The sequence below is a fragment of the Branchiostoma floridae genome, chromosome 5, assembly GCF_000003815.2.
Source record: "Branchiostoma floridae strain S238N-H82 chromosome 5, Bfl_VNyyK, whole genome shotgun sequence".
In the NCBI taxonomy this organism is placed as follows: domain Eukaryota; kingdom Metazoa; phylum Chordata; class Leptocardii; order Amphioxiformes; family Branchiostomatidae; genus Branchiostoma; species Branchiostoma floridae.
This window is the reverse complement of record NC_049983.1, coordinates 1,047,741-1,064,970: the sequence shown is the minus strand read 5'-3', so window position 1 is coordinate 1,064,970 and position 17,230 is coordinate 1,047,741. Positions and strand designations below refer to the sequence as shown.

At 40.7% G+C, this 17,230-nt stretch overlaps 1 protein-coding gene across 2 annotated transcripts; it reads right to left on the bottom strand.

Moving 5' to 3' along the window:
- Positions 1 to 5,926: 5,926 nt before the first annotated feature.
- Positions 5,927 to 11,339, bottom strand: LOC118416856 (gastrula zinc finger protein XlCGF57.1-like). 2 transcript variants are annotated; one of them, XM_035822132.1, is made up of 2 exons: positions 10,242 to 10,270; positions 5,927 to 8,446 (listed from the first exon to the last, which is right to left on the bottom strand). In XM_035822132.1, exon 2 carries the CDS (start codon positions 8,437 to 8,439, stop codon positions 7,225 to 7,227), a length of 1,215 nt encoding a protein of 404 aa, XP_035678025.1. In that variant the 5' UTR covers positions 8,440 to 8,446; positions 10,242 to 10,270; the 3' UTR covers positions 5,927 to 7,224. The 2 variants fall into 2 exon arrangements, with proteins under 2 accessions (XP_035678025.1, XP_035678024.1); XM_035822131.1 differs by lacking the exon at positions 10,242 to 10,270 and adding an exon at positions 11,217 to 11,339 and having other exon boundaries at positions 5,928 to 8,446.
- Between the last annotated feature and the right edge of the window lie 5,891 nt (positions 11,340 to 17,230).

Here is a 17,230-nt window from a genome sequence, read left to right as displayed (position 1 = left end):
GGTTGTAACTTACATGAGGTGATTGTATGTGGGCTAATTATAAGTGAATAATCTAAATTCTAACATGCAAAGATGAAGTGATCATATGCCCATGGCAAATAGGGTTCTAAACCTAAGTTACTGTTCTAGATGTTTCCCAACATATTCTTTGAAAGCAGCAATGAAACGTATTGAAACCTATGATAGGTTAATTTGGTGATCTCAGTAGGAAGCTTGGTGTGATTTCGGACACTCCGCGTCGTAGGTAGTCCGCCGCCTGTGTTTAGTATCGTATTATTTACAAAGGTTCAAGGTGCCTTCAAGATGTAATGACTTTGATTTAACACTCTTACATTTTACCATCCGTTTAGTGGGGGAAAACCTTTAACCATTTTACCATCTGACCTCCGTCTATATATACTATACTTGTAAGTATTATTCAACTACTAGTTGAACTGTAATATCCAACACAAATTGAACTCACCCAAATTTTCGACTGAACAGCACCAGTCTTTGTCAAGGAATGAACGCCACACTGCTGTAGTGACGTCACGTTATACAGATGGAACACGTGACTCAGTAAGCAGTGGATCATAAGTTGCAGGAAGTCTATGGCGCCCACTTTTCTGTAAGGGGATGGTTTTAAAGCTCTGATGTAGATGGCTTCTTTGATCCCTATAGCGAAAAAGTCTGGCTCTATGTAAGATTTTAACTTTGTCCAGTGATACCAAATGACCCGGTGATTCTATGTGAATATGTTGGGAAACATCTAAGGTTGTTGAACTCGGGCGTCAGTCCTCAAGGAACCTGGCGTGGTATTCACATAGAATCACGGGGCCTGTCTGCAGCTGTACGACTACGTCATGACTACAGAACAGATTATGGCAGTGTGGGATGCGTGTAAAGGTGAGTTCCATGCCTGCGAAACTGACGCGGAATGGATATATCACATGTTGCGTGAATTAAGGATAGCGTTTCTCTTTTCAGCACGAGAATAAGCCATTAGGCCGGTTTCCCGCCACCACTGTCCATCGGTTCTCTGCTGTAAAACATTACAGCTACAACAGGGCACCTGCAGTTCCGTCAGCGGGCGCCATTCTACCGATGTTATCACGAGTTTCTGCAGTTTATCCTTGTCTGGTGATAATAAAGCACAGAAAACTCCCACTACCTATTATCGTAAGCTTGTTGAAGCAGTTTAGTGGGGGAAAACCTTTAGTAATCATGAAGAGGATTTAAGAGGATCTATCCTGTTGTTATTTGTTTGGTAGGAATAGCTTTTTCTTAAACCTGACCTGTTAACTGTTAATGTTGAATGAAGACCTCAGTCCAAGTAAAAACAATGAGTTATGCAGTCCTTTGGTATGGAAATGGTACAGATTTATGGATTCGCTCTGACTGTAAACAAGTGCTTTTGAAAAAAGATGCCATTTTTGACTCGTAATGAAATCAGTATTTCCGATCACTCTTCACTTCTCACGGTGAAAAATTGAAATATGTTATGTTTAGATTGCATGGCTACCACCTTGCATAGTAACTGCAGACTCAATTCGTTCCCGTACGTGGGACGTTTGATTGAGCCAGATTGCTATATTCAGAAACAAACGCCTTTGTGGATGTGATTATAATAGAATATGGAGTAATTCATTCATATATTCTGAGAAGTGCAAATCTTTTCATTTGTTTACCAGCCCAAGGCTTTCGCTCGTGGATAAAGCATGTAACGGCATGGTGCAAATTATTCCTTAGTAACTCATTTGAATGGGCTAGTAGAGCATTCTAACTGTTATCTGAGTTTTGTATGTTTAACTTCCTTGGGATTAAAGTTAAAGTAAGTATTATGTGGCTTAACATATTGCTGGTATAGAATTAATTGATTGTGTAAGTCACAATCATGACTCAGCCTGAAGGGGGCAGACTGTAGTGGGAGACCATGATGCCCGTTATCCTGCCGAATTTTTACTCCTGTCAAGTATTTGCCACAACACTGCTCAGGTGTTTCCAGTATACCTGATGGGAGAAAAGTGTGTCACACCTTATTAAGGCCATTGTAATTTCCAGAAAACCAGACGTCTGCGGATTTTTGGGGAGGAGAGGTCGCGCACATGATTAAGGCTTCTTGCCTTTAACAGTGTGATCTGGAAGTTCATATATGTTACATGGTGACCCTACATAGTACATCAAGTCCAAAATGCAGTGTCGTAACATAATCAGTGTTTAATATAAAGTATTGGATATTGACCAAGAAATATGTAACGAAGATGTGCTTTGTACAATTGTTTTAGGAACGTTTTAGTTTTAATATGCCCATCTTTACATGTACATTTGGTCAGATCATTGTGTGGTCATCCTAACGAGCTTGAATGATGAGCATTATTTTAGTATCAAATCTACATGCTATTAAGAAAAATGTCATCTGTATATGTGTGCCGAGAATTAATGTTCTAACAGGCAGATTTATGTTGGATTCTATAACGTTCACATGGGCACATAGCATTGAGTGATTTGTAATTGTAACAATGGGCTTTATTTAGTATGGATTTTGACTCATATATGAGACTCGAAAGCTTGGAGGAAGTCTATAAAGCATAATGCACGTAACTAATGTCTGATTTGTAGTAGTGGGTTTCAATCATATATCAACTGAGATGAGATTGAGTCTGGTCTGATTTTGCGAAGCTGCAAGAAGATTTGGATAAGAAGTATCATATAACTGGGCTAATAGGCAAAATGTTCTACAAATACAAGCTAAGGTTGATGGAAGATCTGTGTAAAAGGCCATTGACGCTAATAAAAATAATGTATTTAGGATGAAAGGTTGTTGTGCCTTATCTATTCGTTTTGCATAAGTGCATAATACAGTGTATTCGTTCTTACGTAAACTCGGTCTTTGTATTGTTCTTGATCATTTTCTCGTTTGAACACCGATGTTCGATTATTGTCAGGTTCTGTAGACAGACACTACCAGCTACAACGTGGCTAACTAATGTCTGCAATGTCTATACATTGTCGATAATCATTAGATACAAATGTAATGTTAACAACTTGTTTCAAAGCGCACATTTCTTTAACATCTTTGCCAGCGCACATTCGCTCTGACAACTCTGACAATCTTGAATGCAATTGCAAAGTCCTAGAACGTCGTCCCTCCCCTTTTGACCGCGCCATCTATAGGTCCATATCTGAACTGCACGTTAGTCGTAAAAGCTATCCCTGATGACCAGAGAGATGAACTGTAGTGAATAATTGAAAATAGATTAAGAAAAGGATGGCGTTCGAGTAATTAAGTAATTTTCATAGTTAAAATTATGTCCAAGAACGCAGTGGATGCCTTAGTTCGTACACTGTGTTCGAAAATTGATTTTTAATATTTAGCGAGCAACCCGATTACACATATACATATAATTTGTCTCGGTGTGGGCGGTGTTACCCAGCGTACATGAGTTGTTTTCATCTCCGGTTTAATTCTAATGTTGTGATGTAAGGCTTCAATATTCTTTGAGTCTGGGGCAACTCTGGAGTCAACAAGCACCTTGCTAGGTATAGGACGTGTTTTCTTGCGGTGCAGAAACCTGAAAAGTACAAGCGGGATCATGTCGGGAGGGCAGCAGCAGTCCCAGACTGGTGACACGGGTGCCGGTAGGTTTGGAGATTTTCTGAAGATAGTCTTTTAAGTTTCTTCTCTTGTTCAAGCCATACAAACCAGTCCGATGCCTGCAAAATGCTTCTCTGCCAGACCGAATACCGACAAATAACTACTGTTGAAATAGCTAATGGACACGTTTACAAAACGTTGTTTTTATTTTGCAAAATGTAGTTACATTTCAAGTGTGGAGCGTGCATATCAGGCTTGTTGTTGGTCCCCGTCAGAGGCCGAATTGAGACATATTTTACGATAGCCTCCGTTGCAGTCTTCGACCGGGGTTGGTTTTTGTTGGGGGGGGGGGGGCATTGGGTCACGATTTTCCTCGTTGGATACGTTCTCTTGTGCTGGAAGGGGGTTTGCCGAGGAAGGGGGTTTACCGTTGAAGGGATGTTACCGTGGAACCTGTATTTAAACGTAATCGCCCTCGTCTACGACTGTTACATTTCAGTCTGTAAATTTTCCCCCAGACACCACACCCATGCAGCAGCCTTAGACTAATTTGCAGGCACGTGCCATGTCCTGCCTTTGACTTTATTCACTATTTGTAAGTTATACAGTTAACCTGTTTTTCATTCAAATCGTCGGCACCAACTGATACTATAACACGCAGTCAAATAAGTTTAGAAAGATCTGGGGAATTAGCGGGTTATCTAGGTCAGAGGCAAAACTAAGGCGAAGTTATTACAGGTCATTTTTAAATGTTTTTTTTTTTTTTTTGCTTTTGCAAAGGAAATAATGACATGCATAAAATGCAGCTTGTTCCAGTTGTATGAATTACGTTGTCTTCTTTGAAACCAACAAAATATCTTTTGGTAAACTTAGTCGCCTTATCATTTTTGTATTTTTTGTCAGACACCACACCCATGCAGCATCCTCAGACTGATTGGCGGTCCATTGCGGACGCCGCTGCGAGCATACCCAACCCTATGTACGCCTCTAGACCAGGTAAAACTTATTAAAGTCTTACGGCCCTGTTCTTGTCGAACTCTGTTGTTCTCACTTTGGTTTTAAGCCGACTGTTGCAATTAGGAACGTTTTTTTAACGTATGATATATTTCTTGCTGTGTGGTTTGGAGAATGTCCCTAATCGGCCGGCTGACTCCCCTAGCGTAGTATTTACTCTATTTGACCAATTTCTACAATTAGACCACCAGACCACGAAGCCTGGTAGAGGCTACAGATATGGCACCAGACGACTGCATGTGTGCACGCAAATATCAAATAGGAAAAAAAAAAACTACTTTGCCTACTCATGACAATCAGCAGCCAACGGGCGATCCCAGCGGAGACCAGTCGGCTCCTCGTGGCCCGGCGGTCCCGTCCGGCCATGGTTAGTCCGTCTCTGCAAGTGACGCCCAAATTGTCTGGTTTTCGGTCTAAAACATCGTATCCTTGGACAGGTGTCCAGGTGGACCTGTTGCCTAGCGAGTGTTATGTGTGCCACGTTTCCATGGTGATTACTATGGTTACACCGCGGCCTTGCGGTATTAATGTCTGTGCTGATGACGCCGAGACTGTCACATTTGTATTGTCTATACAGAAAACAATCGTGTCCTTGGTTGGGTGTGGTCACCTGTTAGGCTATTACATAGCGAGAGCTATTTTTGCCATGTTTCCATGGTAACTGCCATGGTTACGAAATGTTGAAACAAACATTCAAACTGAATAGATTAAATTTCTAAGATATCCGTGTCCTTGTCTGGTCACCTTTGAACTTTGTTTGCATCCAAGTTAAGCTATTTACCAATTCTCCCTGTGGTTCTTGGTATATAATACATTAATGCAAAAGCACATTGAAGACAGGACCGGGTGACAAGTATATGGTATACCCGGTGTGAAAGCGAAGGTTAAACAGACGGAAGTTAGTGAATGTTGCATGAAACGTCTGACCGCTTCCAGTTGCTTGCGAGACTGTATACTGTAATTTTTTTTTGTTTTTTTTTCTGCCACATTAGCTTTAAGTTCACATTGTAATATTTCACGTGATCTTTTTCTACACACATGCAGACGCAAAAAGCGTCAAGAAATATGCATCCCCCCGACACACCCACACACCCAGAAGTGTGTAGTGTTGAAGACCTCCCCATTCTAACCGCGTAAACACGCGCACGGCAACTTACGCCTATCTACAAGTAGATTGGGGATTGATGAATACATATTCATGTACAACTGACGAGTTGAATTCAAAAGCAGGCGTATTTTTAGTCAGTTATTTTTAACACAACAGGAGCTACGTACGCAATTAGCGTCAAACTTGTCTTATTTGTTTCCATTTGGGCTATTTAAAATCTGCATTCACGTCATTTGCATATGGAATCATTAATGAAAATCCTCCATTACATGATACCAACTCATACGACATAGACGAAAATTTTCCAAACAGTACGTTTGTCACGAAAATATTACAGGGCATGTGGCTTATTAGATCTGTACATCGTAGGTGTGAATTGCGGGGATGCTGCAATGATCCTTCATCCTATTATGAATATTCGACCTCGACACATTATGGACTTTGGTGTTTGTTCAGTGGAGGTGGGCGATTATTATTATAATATTTGTGCTTAGGCTGTTGAAATTTATAGTCCATTTGATTTCCTATTTTCACACGCATTGGTGAGCCTAAGAGTCATTTGTGTTGTGTAAAAATGACCTTGCCATGTCTAAAACACATGATATCAAAACATACTGCAATACGATGGAAGGCTGTTACTTAACAAAAACTATGCAAGACACATTTTTTATCAAAAATCTTATGTACAATCGTTTGCTATACTGTGAAACTTACAAAGGCACATTTGGTATTGGGATGTCACTGATAACAATTTAATTCATTTCTCTTTTCAGCAGGAGGATAGTGGCATCGCCCCGCTGTTCATCGGTTCTCTGCCATCCGCTGTGAAACGACTCACAGCTTCAACTGGACAGCTGCAGTTCAATCAGATAGCGCCAGCAGGCAGTGTTCTCCATGTTATCCCGATCTTGTCGGGTGGTCACAGAAAAGTGTAAGATTGGGAGCCAACTATATTGCGGGTGCAACCAAATATTTGCATTTATTAGCCCCATTTTTTTTAAAATATAATAAGAGTCACGTGAAGGTTCGTACTTAATTTTCGGTTGCAGTTGATCGATGTCTCGACAGATGCCGCATTTCAAATATTCATTCTAGCGCCCACATGCCACTCGTGACGTCAGCGTCAGACAATCAACACGCCCATATAAGGAAGACTAATCAAACCTTGTTTGTCACAATCCGCTGTGGAGCAGCCACAAAGACCTCGCATCTGGGAGGCAAAACTGCGACAAGAACACGCATAACAGTCCTTCGTAACTTCCTTGCCTAGAAAGAGTAATCCAGCTAAAGAATATGCATCCAAGAATATCTTCATCTGGATTACTCTACAGTAGAGTGCTATAAATGCATTTAAGTTCCACGAACTCAAAGCCACTACGAACACTGTATTGTCTCTCTACCTCGAAATTAAATCCCCGCAAACTTAAATGCAAGGATTTAATCCATAAAATTTACATGCTGTGGCCTTTTGTGACCAGAATAAATTTTGCAGATGCAGGATTGCCATGGTAACATTTCTCTGCTTTTCTCATGTGTGGGTTTTAATATGTCTGGAGATGTGGGACTTGTCAGCAGTCCTGTACCCGCACTCTTCACAAATGTATGGTTTCTCACCACTGTGCATAGCTAAATGCCGATCCAACGTCGATCTCTGTGCTGCAGTATACTCACATAGGTCACATTTGTAGGGCTTTGCACCGGTATGAATTCTCATATGTTTGGTCAAGTTAGACTTGTGAACTGTTCTATGCCCACACACCCCACACATGTAGGGTTTTTCACCAGTATGTTTTGCTGCAATATGGTTGGTCAAATTAATTTTTTGTGTAGCAGAGTAATCGCACTGGTCACACTTGTACGGTTTTTCTCCAGTATGGGTTCTCATGTGTCTTAATAACTGAAACGTTTGAGTTGTTCTGAATCCACGCTTCTCACAAAGGTAGGGTTTCTCATTAGTGTGTTTTGCTAGATGTTTGTCCAAAGTTAACTTCACTGCAGCAGAATAGTCACACAGGTAACACTTGTAGGGTTTTTCTCGTGTATGGGTTTTCCAATGATTAGATAAGCGATACTTTTGAGTGGTTCTGTATCCACATTCCTCACACGTGTAGGTTTTGTCACCAGTGTGCTTTTCTTCCAAATGCCCGTCCAACGTTTCTTTCCGTGCAGTTGAATAGTCACGCTGGTCAACGTTGTTGGGTTTGCCTCCTGTATGGATTCTCATATGTCGGGATAAGTCGAACCGTCTAGCCGTCCTGTAACCACACTCCCCACACATGTAGGGTTTCTCACCAGTGTGTATGGCTAGATGTTGGTCCAAATTGTATTTCAATGTAGCAGAATAGTCACACTGGTCACATTTGTAGGGTTTTTCAACCGTATGAGTTTTCATATGTCGGGATAAATCAGACTTTCGAGCCGCCCTGTATCCACACTCCCCACACATGTAGGGTTTCTCACCAGTGTGTTTGGCTAAATGTTGGTGGTCACCATTGAATGTTTTTTTCGCTGTGGGTGTTTTCAGGTGATGGGATAACCGAGATGCTGTCCTATACCCACACTCCCCACACATGTAGGGTATCTCACCAGTGCTTTCTTCCGGTTGACTGTGCAAGCTGGTTTTGCTCCCTGTCTGTTGGTCTTTGGGGTTACTTGCATCTCTGGCGCACAAACCTTCTGTTGAAGACCGATCACAAAAGCTCTGGGGAACAGCAGTATGAGACCCATTACCTGCCTCTGCCATGTCAAACCTAATGTAATAGAAAAATATAAAACAAGAAGAAATAGAGCAATTAAAACCAGATAGATAAACGAAAAATAATGTTGACCTTTACATGCTCTAGTCTAACAATGTATTTACGGTTAGGTGTTGTTTTAGTTTTGTTTGTTGTGTTATTTTGCAATCACAATATGTGTATTCGTGCAATATAAATATACATATTTATTTATGAATATACAGTGACATGAGGTGATACAAATTAGAGAGGCCGTCAGTTGCTCAAAAGCGAATACGTCATATTACAATCCATCCTAGTCCCCTAAAACAAGATTGGACCGGTGTGACAGCGATCTCGCCCCCCCGTGATTTCGCCCCCCCCCCCCCCCGGGGCGAAATCACTAGCGATCTCGCCCTCCCCGGCTAGTGATCTCGCCCCCTACCTCGCCCCCCTTTAGCGATTTCGCCCCCCCCCCCAAAAAAAACGGGTTTACATGACATTTTAGAAGTTGATTGGTATAAATCACAAAATGCAGATTCAGAATGATATAAGTACACGAGTTTGATACATAACTCCATTCATAGTATCAATATTAACGTAATTACATGGTAATAAGATAGTTGAACTTGTTTCAGACAAGGAGGGTTGGGTCCCTTGTATTCCCATTATCGCATATACCAGAGCCTTGACATAAGATGTATTTCATTGTATTCACCTGTCCTCAAGCAAACTATATATCTCCAATATGAAGTCTCTACCATGAAGTGACCACAAAAGAACTATGTAATGTCTTTATTAATTATGCAAATATTACGTATTAATTAGAATAACGCACATTTTGGTATATGCACCTGGCCAAGGGATATCTTCACCTCCAACATGACTGTTTTTTCTAGTATTTAGGAACTGATGCATTTACCCGTGGTTCTTAAGTTAACACTGGTACTTTACCAGTGTTTGTGTAGCATTTAGCAACAGCTATATCAACTTGCGCGTAGATAGTGTTTATAATGAGAAACTATTATTCACGTTTTTGTCAGTGCTTTGGAAATGTTTCCAGCACAAGAAAGAAAACACTGTGACAAATTGAAAACATATAGCTGACGTATTCCGTACCATAGACGGTGTTGATTTATACGTTCGCAGTAGCACTGTTTTTATGCCACCTCAGCTGCAAAAATTGTCTTTTTCATTTCAATGTCATGTTTGCACCGAACAATATAGTATCGATTTCGAGGTATGACATCTTACGGTACGGTAATAAGGTGCCATATAGGTACCAGGTAACACACCATATACGTTACTCCCCAGGTGCAGTATAGTACCAGGTAGCGCACCTGTAATATGTAGTAACCAGCTGCTCTTGGGGGGGGGGGCGAAAACGCTAAAGGGGGGCGAAAACGCTAGTGATTTCGCCCCCCGGGGGGGCGAGATCGCTGTCACAGCGGATCACCCCTATTCATGCAAAACGGACTGGTCCATCTTACCTTTTTCTATTTCTATTTCTGGTACTAAATTTACCCCAACAGCAAATTCCAGATAAGTTGGCTATTTCATGACATAGGAACCACACATCTACAATTTTGCTAAAACCAATGGCAAAAAATCCAAAATTAAACCATTCTAAGTGATGTTCACAATAAGTGTGAATGCAGTCTTGTGGGCATGTACCGTATGCACCCCAATACCAAATTTTAGATGATAACTTTTCATACAAAAGAACAGGAGCTAGTACTATATATTCTTATTCTAAAGTGACAAAATCCCCCAATTCAACAATTTTCTAAGCAATGTATGCCGTAAGTGAAAATTAATATCTCCAACCCACTTTTCTACCCAATTTCAGCTCCTCGCAACTCAGCCCCCGGCTGAAAGAGGTTAGTCAGCCCAACCTATAACAATAACAATTCGGTTTCAATACAAGGGCATAGGAGCCAAATATACATCTTCAGTCTAAAAGAGCCAAATATCCACACACACACACACAAAAAAAAAACCTAATGTTTTGAAGTGATTTATGAAAAACGTGGTGATGGCTTCCCGTTGTCATATGTCCTATGCATCTGTACTAAATTTTAAGTCATGAGGTTGTAATACCAGGGCACAGGGCCCCAAATATATATTTTTGATCTAAAAATGACCAAAACCCTACATTCAATCATTTCTAAAGCCTATATAAGAATGTGAAAAAAGGCCGGAGGTATTTGCTACCTCTACCTTCATGTCAAATTTCCACTAGCTTGGCTCAAAACTAAAAGAAAAAATTTTTTTTTTTAATTGCCTAGAGCTCATACTCATAGCAAATGATACCTCCTTAAATTCCAATAGACTCTCGCAATGACTTAAACGACCCCAGCGGCATCTTCAGTAGATCTATCGGTCGCCTGTCGTGTTAACTACCCGTTTAAAAAAAAAAAAGATCTGTTTAGTCTTACAAAAACACATCCTTAATCTAGCCCCTCGAGCTTTGTCCTTATAAGATCAATAAATAAGTACTGGCTACATGTAACGGAACAACACATGGTGTCTATTACACCTCCAGGTACCATGGTGACAGCTGTATGGTCTAGGTCATATACATTGTTTGCTTGGAGAAGAATATTAAGTAAAACAAACGGAGCAAAAACAATACGTTTTCGTTTGTTTCCGTGAAGGTAAAGATGCCCCCCTCCCCACCCCCAATTTTCGTCATCCCGAAAAGTCTTACATTTTTGCCAAATGCAGCCCACATACCATAGAAATACACTTTAACCCCTATAATTTATAATAGTGTATTCATATTCTGTGTATATCTCGTTCTTACCTGCTTCCAGAGTTATTACTTCCGCGCAATCCTACCTCAATCGTTTGTCAGGAGCAGGAGGGGGTAAAAGGTGACTGAAACAGTGGGGTGAAAGGTCATCTCATGCCTGCTTACCCTCTATTGTGTAGTAAGCTCCGTCTACACTATAAGAGATTAGCCCTATAGTTTTATATGCATTTGGCAACTTAGATTATAGCGATAGTCTTCTTGTCTATAGACTAATATTCGACATGCCCTCTGCTTATTGCACTAATATTCGATAGTCTTTCCGGAGTTTTACTTACTTTCTTGGCCTTTCTTTCTTTCCTTGTTCGATTTCACATTTTCTTAATTTGTTTCATACCTGCTTGTACAATATTGTGTTGTACGTTCCGACAACACTATGGAAGAGATGTCCTGCATATTATTATCTCAATTTGGGAGCTTAGATGGTGGCGATATGTCATTTGAACAATAGACTATTATCCTACTGTCTTCTTCTGTCTTTACCATAGACTATTATACTACTGTCCTATTGCCTTATTTTCACAACCGAGCAGTTAAATTTGTCTGTAACTCTACCCACATAAGTACTAAGATACAGTGTCACTTAAACAAGTCTCCGGCCTGAGATGGGATACACTTCAAAATAAAAGAGCAGCTAATAGACTCAAAATGTTATAGAAATCCAAGGTCACAGCAAGTAAATTTTTTATAGATGACTATAGCGCGCTCATTGATTTTCGACTGATTTAAGAAAGAAAAAAAAAAGAATTTTTTTTCTTCCGTGATAGTCAACATGGCTAGAAAATGTCAAAATGAGCGAATAGTTTGTGTTGTAATCTACTGATTGTACTTGTAGCAGTTACACTACCGAAGTAGTCATGACTGTAGTTGCGAACGTAAAACTAGTTGGATAGTTGTAAAAGTGACGCCACTACATAAGTCATCAGGGTAGTTGATGTACTTTCGGCGCATGGATGGCTGGACAGTGATTCCGGGGCTGACGTCATATCAGTTAGGGGGTCGACAGCGGTGGGCACTGGCTCACTGGGGAGCGCGGCTGCAGTTGTAGAGATGACGTCACCCGGTACCGGCCTCTCACAGGTACACTGACATGTAAGGTTGAAAACACAAATTCTTTAGTTTTTTTAGACCGCAGATTTTGATAAATACTTGGCGACAATTTGTAAGGTAAGTATACAAAACTAGTACCGGCCAATACAAAGAGGGTACAATGAAGTAGCACAGGGGGGGGGGGGGGGGTTCTTCCCCGAATGGGACTGTATTCATTTGTAACACACCTGTACTAAACACTTCAAACATATAAAAACTTTAGTAGTTGATCGACAACTATACTAGTGCCGACCATAGACAACAATGATACATTGAAGAAGCAAACACTTACTTTGACTTTACAGAAAGGGACTACCCATTTGGGGTTGGATAATTGAAAACCAGGTAAACGGTCACATGGGTGAAAAAGGCTGGGTACATTAGTGCCCACCGTCTAACACTGAGCAGAGACGGGGGGCGACACAGGCTATTTGGGACTTGCGACCCGCTGCTGCAGTCACGTGTTTCTTACCTACCCACCAGTATTGTATCCCGCCTGCTAAATGGCTCTTCTATCTGACATCTCGGCACCTGATTAGCGGTGATCTTCAGCCAGAGCTAATTAGTATTAATATATGCATGGTACCCAACATTAGCTGTAACCTGATAAATGCTTGTTCATGACATGGTAATGTACTTCTTACCTCCATGATAAGGGATGTATGTTTTATGGATCTCTGCTGTCTGTATTTCTGAATATGTGTCGGCATAGCGTATGATCCTCTGGAGGGGACATACTGTTTTAAAATAGCTTATTATCAAAATCATGAAAATTGGCACACTTTAGAGGACGATCGCGTAGCAACAAAATAAGAACCAAACTTTGTTAGCATTCATTTGATAGCCATCTAGTTGGTGGCAATTTGTAGTAGTTCGCAAGCGAAAATTTTCCACTTATAGACTTTCAGTGGTTTAAAGTTGGGCTAAATTTATTATTTTTAAAACCTGAAAACAGTGTAGTGTATTCAGGTTGCCAGAAACCTTAGATTTTTCAGATTGACTTTACTGTTATTTCATACAAGTACCCCCCCCCCCTAAAAAATCCGGGCTGAATAGGGTTAAACAAATGTTTGAAATCCGCCTAACGGCCCATATAATAGGAAGGGTAGCCCAACAACTTTCTCTCAAATCTACCTCTTCGGGAGTTAGAACTTTCATTATTTTCCATCTATATCGAGTTCTTAGAACCTTACATTTCATCTCTTGACTTTCCACAAGTTCGTGGCGACTCGAATGGAACCTTTATCTTCCTTGTTGACTTTCATTTCATGCCCGAAGGAGCCCGGAGATCAGCTCTTGCCGCTCTATGTAACCAGCTCAGGATTTCTCGCAATAAAAGAAAACGCATCATGCAATAATTTGTCATTGTATTTTCTTCACACGTGAAAGAAATAGGGAGTGTGAGCTTTTGAATTTCATACAGGGTAAAAATGAGGTGTAGCCAGCTCTATAGTGCTTGACAAAAGATAAGATGTGGGCTTCAACATTCAAATGGCTTAAAGTTTATCTGCTAACTATAATTAAAACAGCTAAAGATGAATCTCACCTATTGTAGGCACACTCCCCCTCACCAATCCCTACCTTACAGGCCACGAAAGCCTGGCACTGGGAGAGAAGCTTTGATAGAAAACATTTCTGACTGTTCTGCTCTTGACTACAGACCAATCAACCAGAGACAAAAATATCATAACAGAATATTTTATCTATCTTGTGAAAGAAACGCTTGCGAAATGTACAATCAGCTTACTTTGCAGACAGAAATACTACATAATCAGGAGCTCGCTGTTATCTCTACGGTGTTGGGGGTGTGGCCCACCCGTCCAGCTCATTAGCACTGACGGCAATTTTACGGGGTTGGTTTTGATTACATCGCTCAGGCAGGAGTTTTGATCTGGTTTGGTGAAAACAACCCTAACCTTAAGCCTATCCGTTGTGACCAGGCTTAAACTATAACAACATGACACTGTAGCTCTGTCATCACTACAGCTATACCTGACACCGCTAGGTGACGCTGTAGCATTAGACTGCTATCTTAACATTATACGCCTTTCCAACGCGGCGGCCATGATAGATCGAAACCGTGGCGAACAAAAGACCGTCCATCATAATAAGCAATTCAACCAATATTGCTAAATATCAGTTAAATATTTGTTATTTTGTATCTTAAGAGGTTTGGGGATCAGTCTACGCTGCTCTTGATGCCTACTTCTTTTTGGTGCATAACATTAGTTATAGTATTTATTATTTGATCTTATATAGTGAAATTTGTGTGATTTTGGTCAAATAAATTGGAGTTTATTATATGAATAAGATTTGTCTGTTTGCCTCATTGACCTCGTTTTCGATCTATCAAGGCAGTGGCATGCAGCTGCGTGAAAAATGTGTATTGTCCTTGATCCCCTGTCACACAACATGACAATCCATCGGTCGACATGTCTGCGAGCTCTAAATGGCATTTACGCAGTAACGCGCCCAGTGTTTTGTTAATCATTACAGGTGGACTGATTTTCAAGGGTTGGCTGGTTTTCACCTGGCCTGTGTGACACAATCCGCACAATTTTTAGGTGCTAGTCGGGCCTGAGCGGTGAAGTGATTAAATCCGCCAATAGTCTATTATCCATTGGCACTGACAATGGTATGTGTACTTGTGCATTGTCAGGTGCTGGTCGGGCCTGAGCGGTGGAAGTGATTAAATCCGCCAGTAGTCTCTAGTTCATTGACTCTGACCATGTGGTATTTCGCGGTATGTGTACTTGTGCATTGGATCGACAGATGGCATCAATATCATGCGCGGTATTGTGTACAACCGGTTTCACAAGTTTTCATGATTGTTGTTGGCCGCCATGTTCCTTTCAACTGATCAATGCTGTTTGCCACCTGTGTTGACTATGGATAGGTTATTTCCTTCGATAGGTAGAGATTTCCCATGTGCTCTGTACGGCAATCGATGTATGGAATATGCCTGTCGGGTGGAGGGCATATTTCTTTGGAATGCGCTTGGTGACTGGGACAGAAAACTTGCTTCAAGAGAGCTGAGAACAACAATGGTACGTGAGTTTGATACATCTTTTTAATTTGTTCTGCAAATGTATGAGATAAATGTTTTTTTTTTCAGTCCACTGTACCATAAGGACATTACAAATGAAGCTAAATTTGCCCCTTGAGGTGTTTGTGATGTGATAGTGACATAATGTAAAGAATAAGTACATGCATAGTAAACATGAGGTTGTATCTGTTCCATTCCCCGGTTCCCTGAAGGGGCACATCTTATATCCAACCTCTCTACATGGTCATTTTGGAAAGGGTAACTTGAAACCCCTGAGTGTGGGCTGCTTACTAGTTTTTGCCCGTATCTCGTCTTTTCAATACATTTTACGCGTTCGATATGTACATGTTTGTATGTCATATCCTGCAGAGTAAGGTTTTAAACGGCATGTATCACCATGTTCATAAGATATTAAATGATAAAGTGCATTATATGACATGGTTCACCATTTACTACCTCATGTTCTACTACATTTACCTTGACTTAACTCCGAATGGTCTTCTTCACTCACATATCTGGTTGCCGTCACTGACATTCCTTGTGGAGTGGAAAATTGGCTCTTTCCTAGGTCGGTCATACTTTGTCAGCTAAGATTAAGATGGTCCTGAGAACTACGTTTCAACACAAACCACCGTTAAGGATTAGGAGCAGATCTTTTGTTGCCTTTTCTTTGTTCCTCATCCATCTGGACTCCGCGAATGAGTGTTTTATTATTTTTCGTACACTTGTGACTGTATTGGAGGCTCAGGTATTTGAGCGAAGGCAACACTTGTCTGATTAATATAAAGTGCTAAAAACGTTCCCAGTTAAATCTGTATGATAATGTGGTGTATGGCTTCACACTGATGGTGTATGACTGCGGACCATTTCATCTGAAATCCTAGTTAAGAATAATTTACCTAGAAACAACTAAGGCAGTCTCTCCCGATGGGTCCCTGGGCCTCCGAAGAAAACCTCTGAAGACAGAAATTTCCGTATCTGCTTTGACCGGGAGAAAGGAAGTGACGTATTTGGGTTAGTGCCCGGATGTATTTGTTTTATTTGTTTGATATCAAGAACTGCCACATTACGATTGCGAGACGGAACGATAATAATTGCACTTTCAATTAAATTTGAAACGAGTGCAATAAGCCCACATATCACATTGTTTCAGAACATTTGAACAGTGTAGTTTTTTTCATATCGGTAGTGAAGCATAATCACCGAGCTTGCACACAACGCAGAACGCATAACGTCATATCCACCACATACGGAGGGCGGTACTTTCGCTAATGAAATTTTAGTATTTCCTTGCTATTATTATTCCTACCTCGAATTTTTTTCCTAAAACCGAGAAGTAAATCTTTATAGTTATAATATTTTGACGTCCTTTATCTGCTAAAAATGTCGACGTTGATTCCTTTTCGTATACAAGGTATGCACTGATGTGCAACATGTAGCTTTGTCTTCTTTTGTATTATTATTTCCATGAAGATGGAAGTATTGTTTTGTATTAAGATTCTCGACACACCCACGAGAAACTTCACAGATCAGCAAAAGCTAGACGATGCCGCTTACGAATGGTTTCAGTTCTTGCACCGTTTTGTATTGCCTCCCCAATTAGTCCATAGCTACCTCCGTCTGAAGGGTCCAAAACATTCTGCACAGGTGATATATTTTCGTGAGACCATGTTTAATCTTGATATGTTCGTGAGACCATGTTTAATCTTGATATGTTCGTGAGACCATGTTTCATCTTGATATGTTCGCGAGACCGTTTTTAATCTGCAGACACAAAGTACTTTTTATTCATTTTATCTATTCATGAAGATTCTTCAAAATACAGTGGAAGGTATGGCTGACCAGGTATTCTTGTTAGCAGACGCCGTTTCGA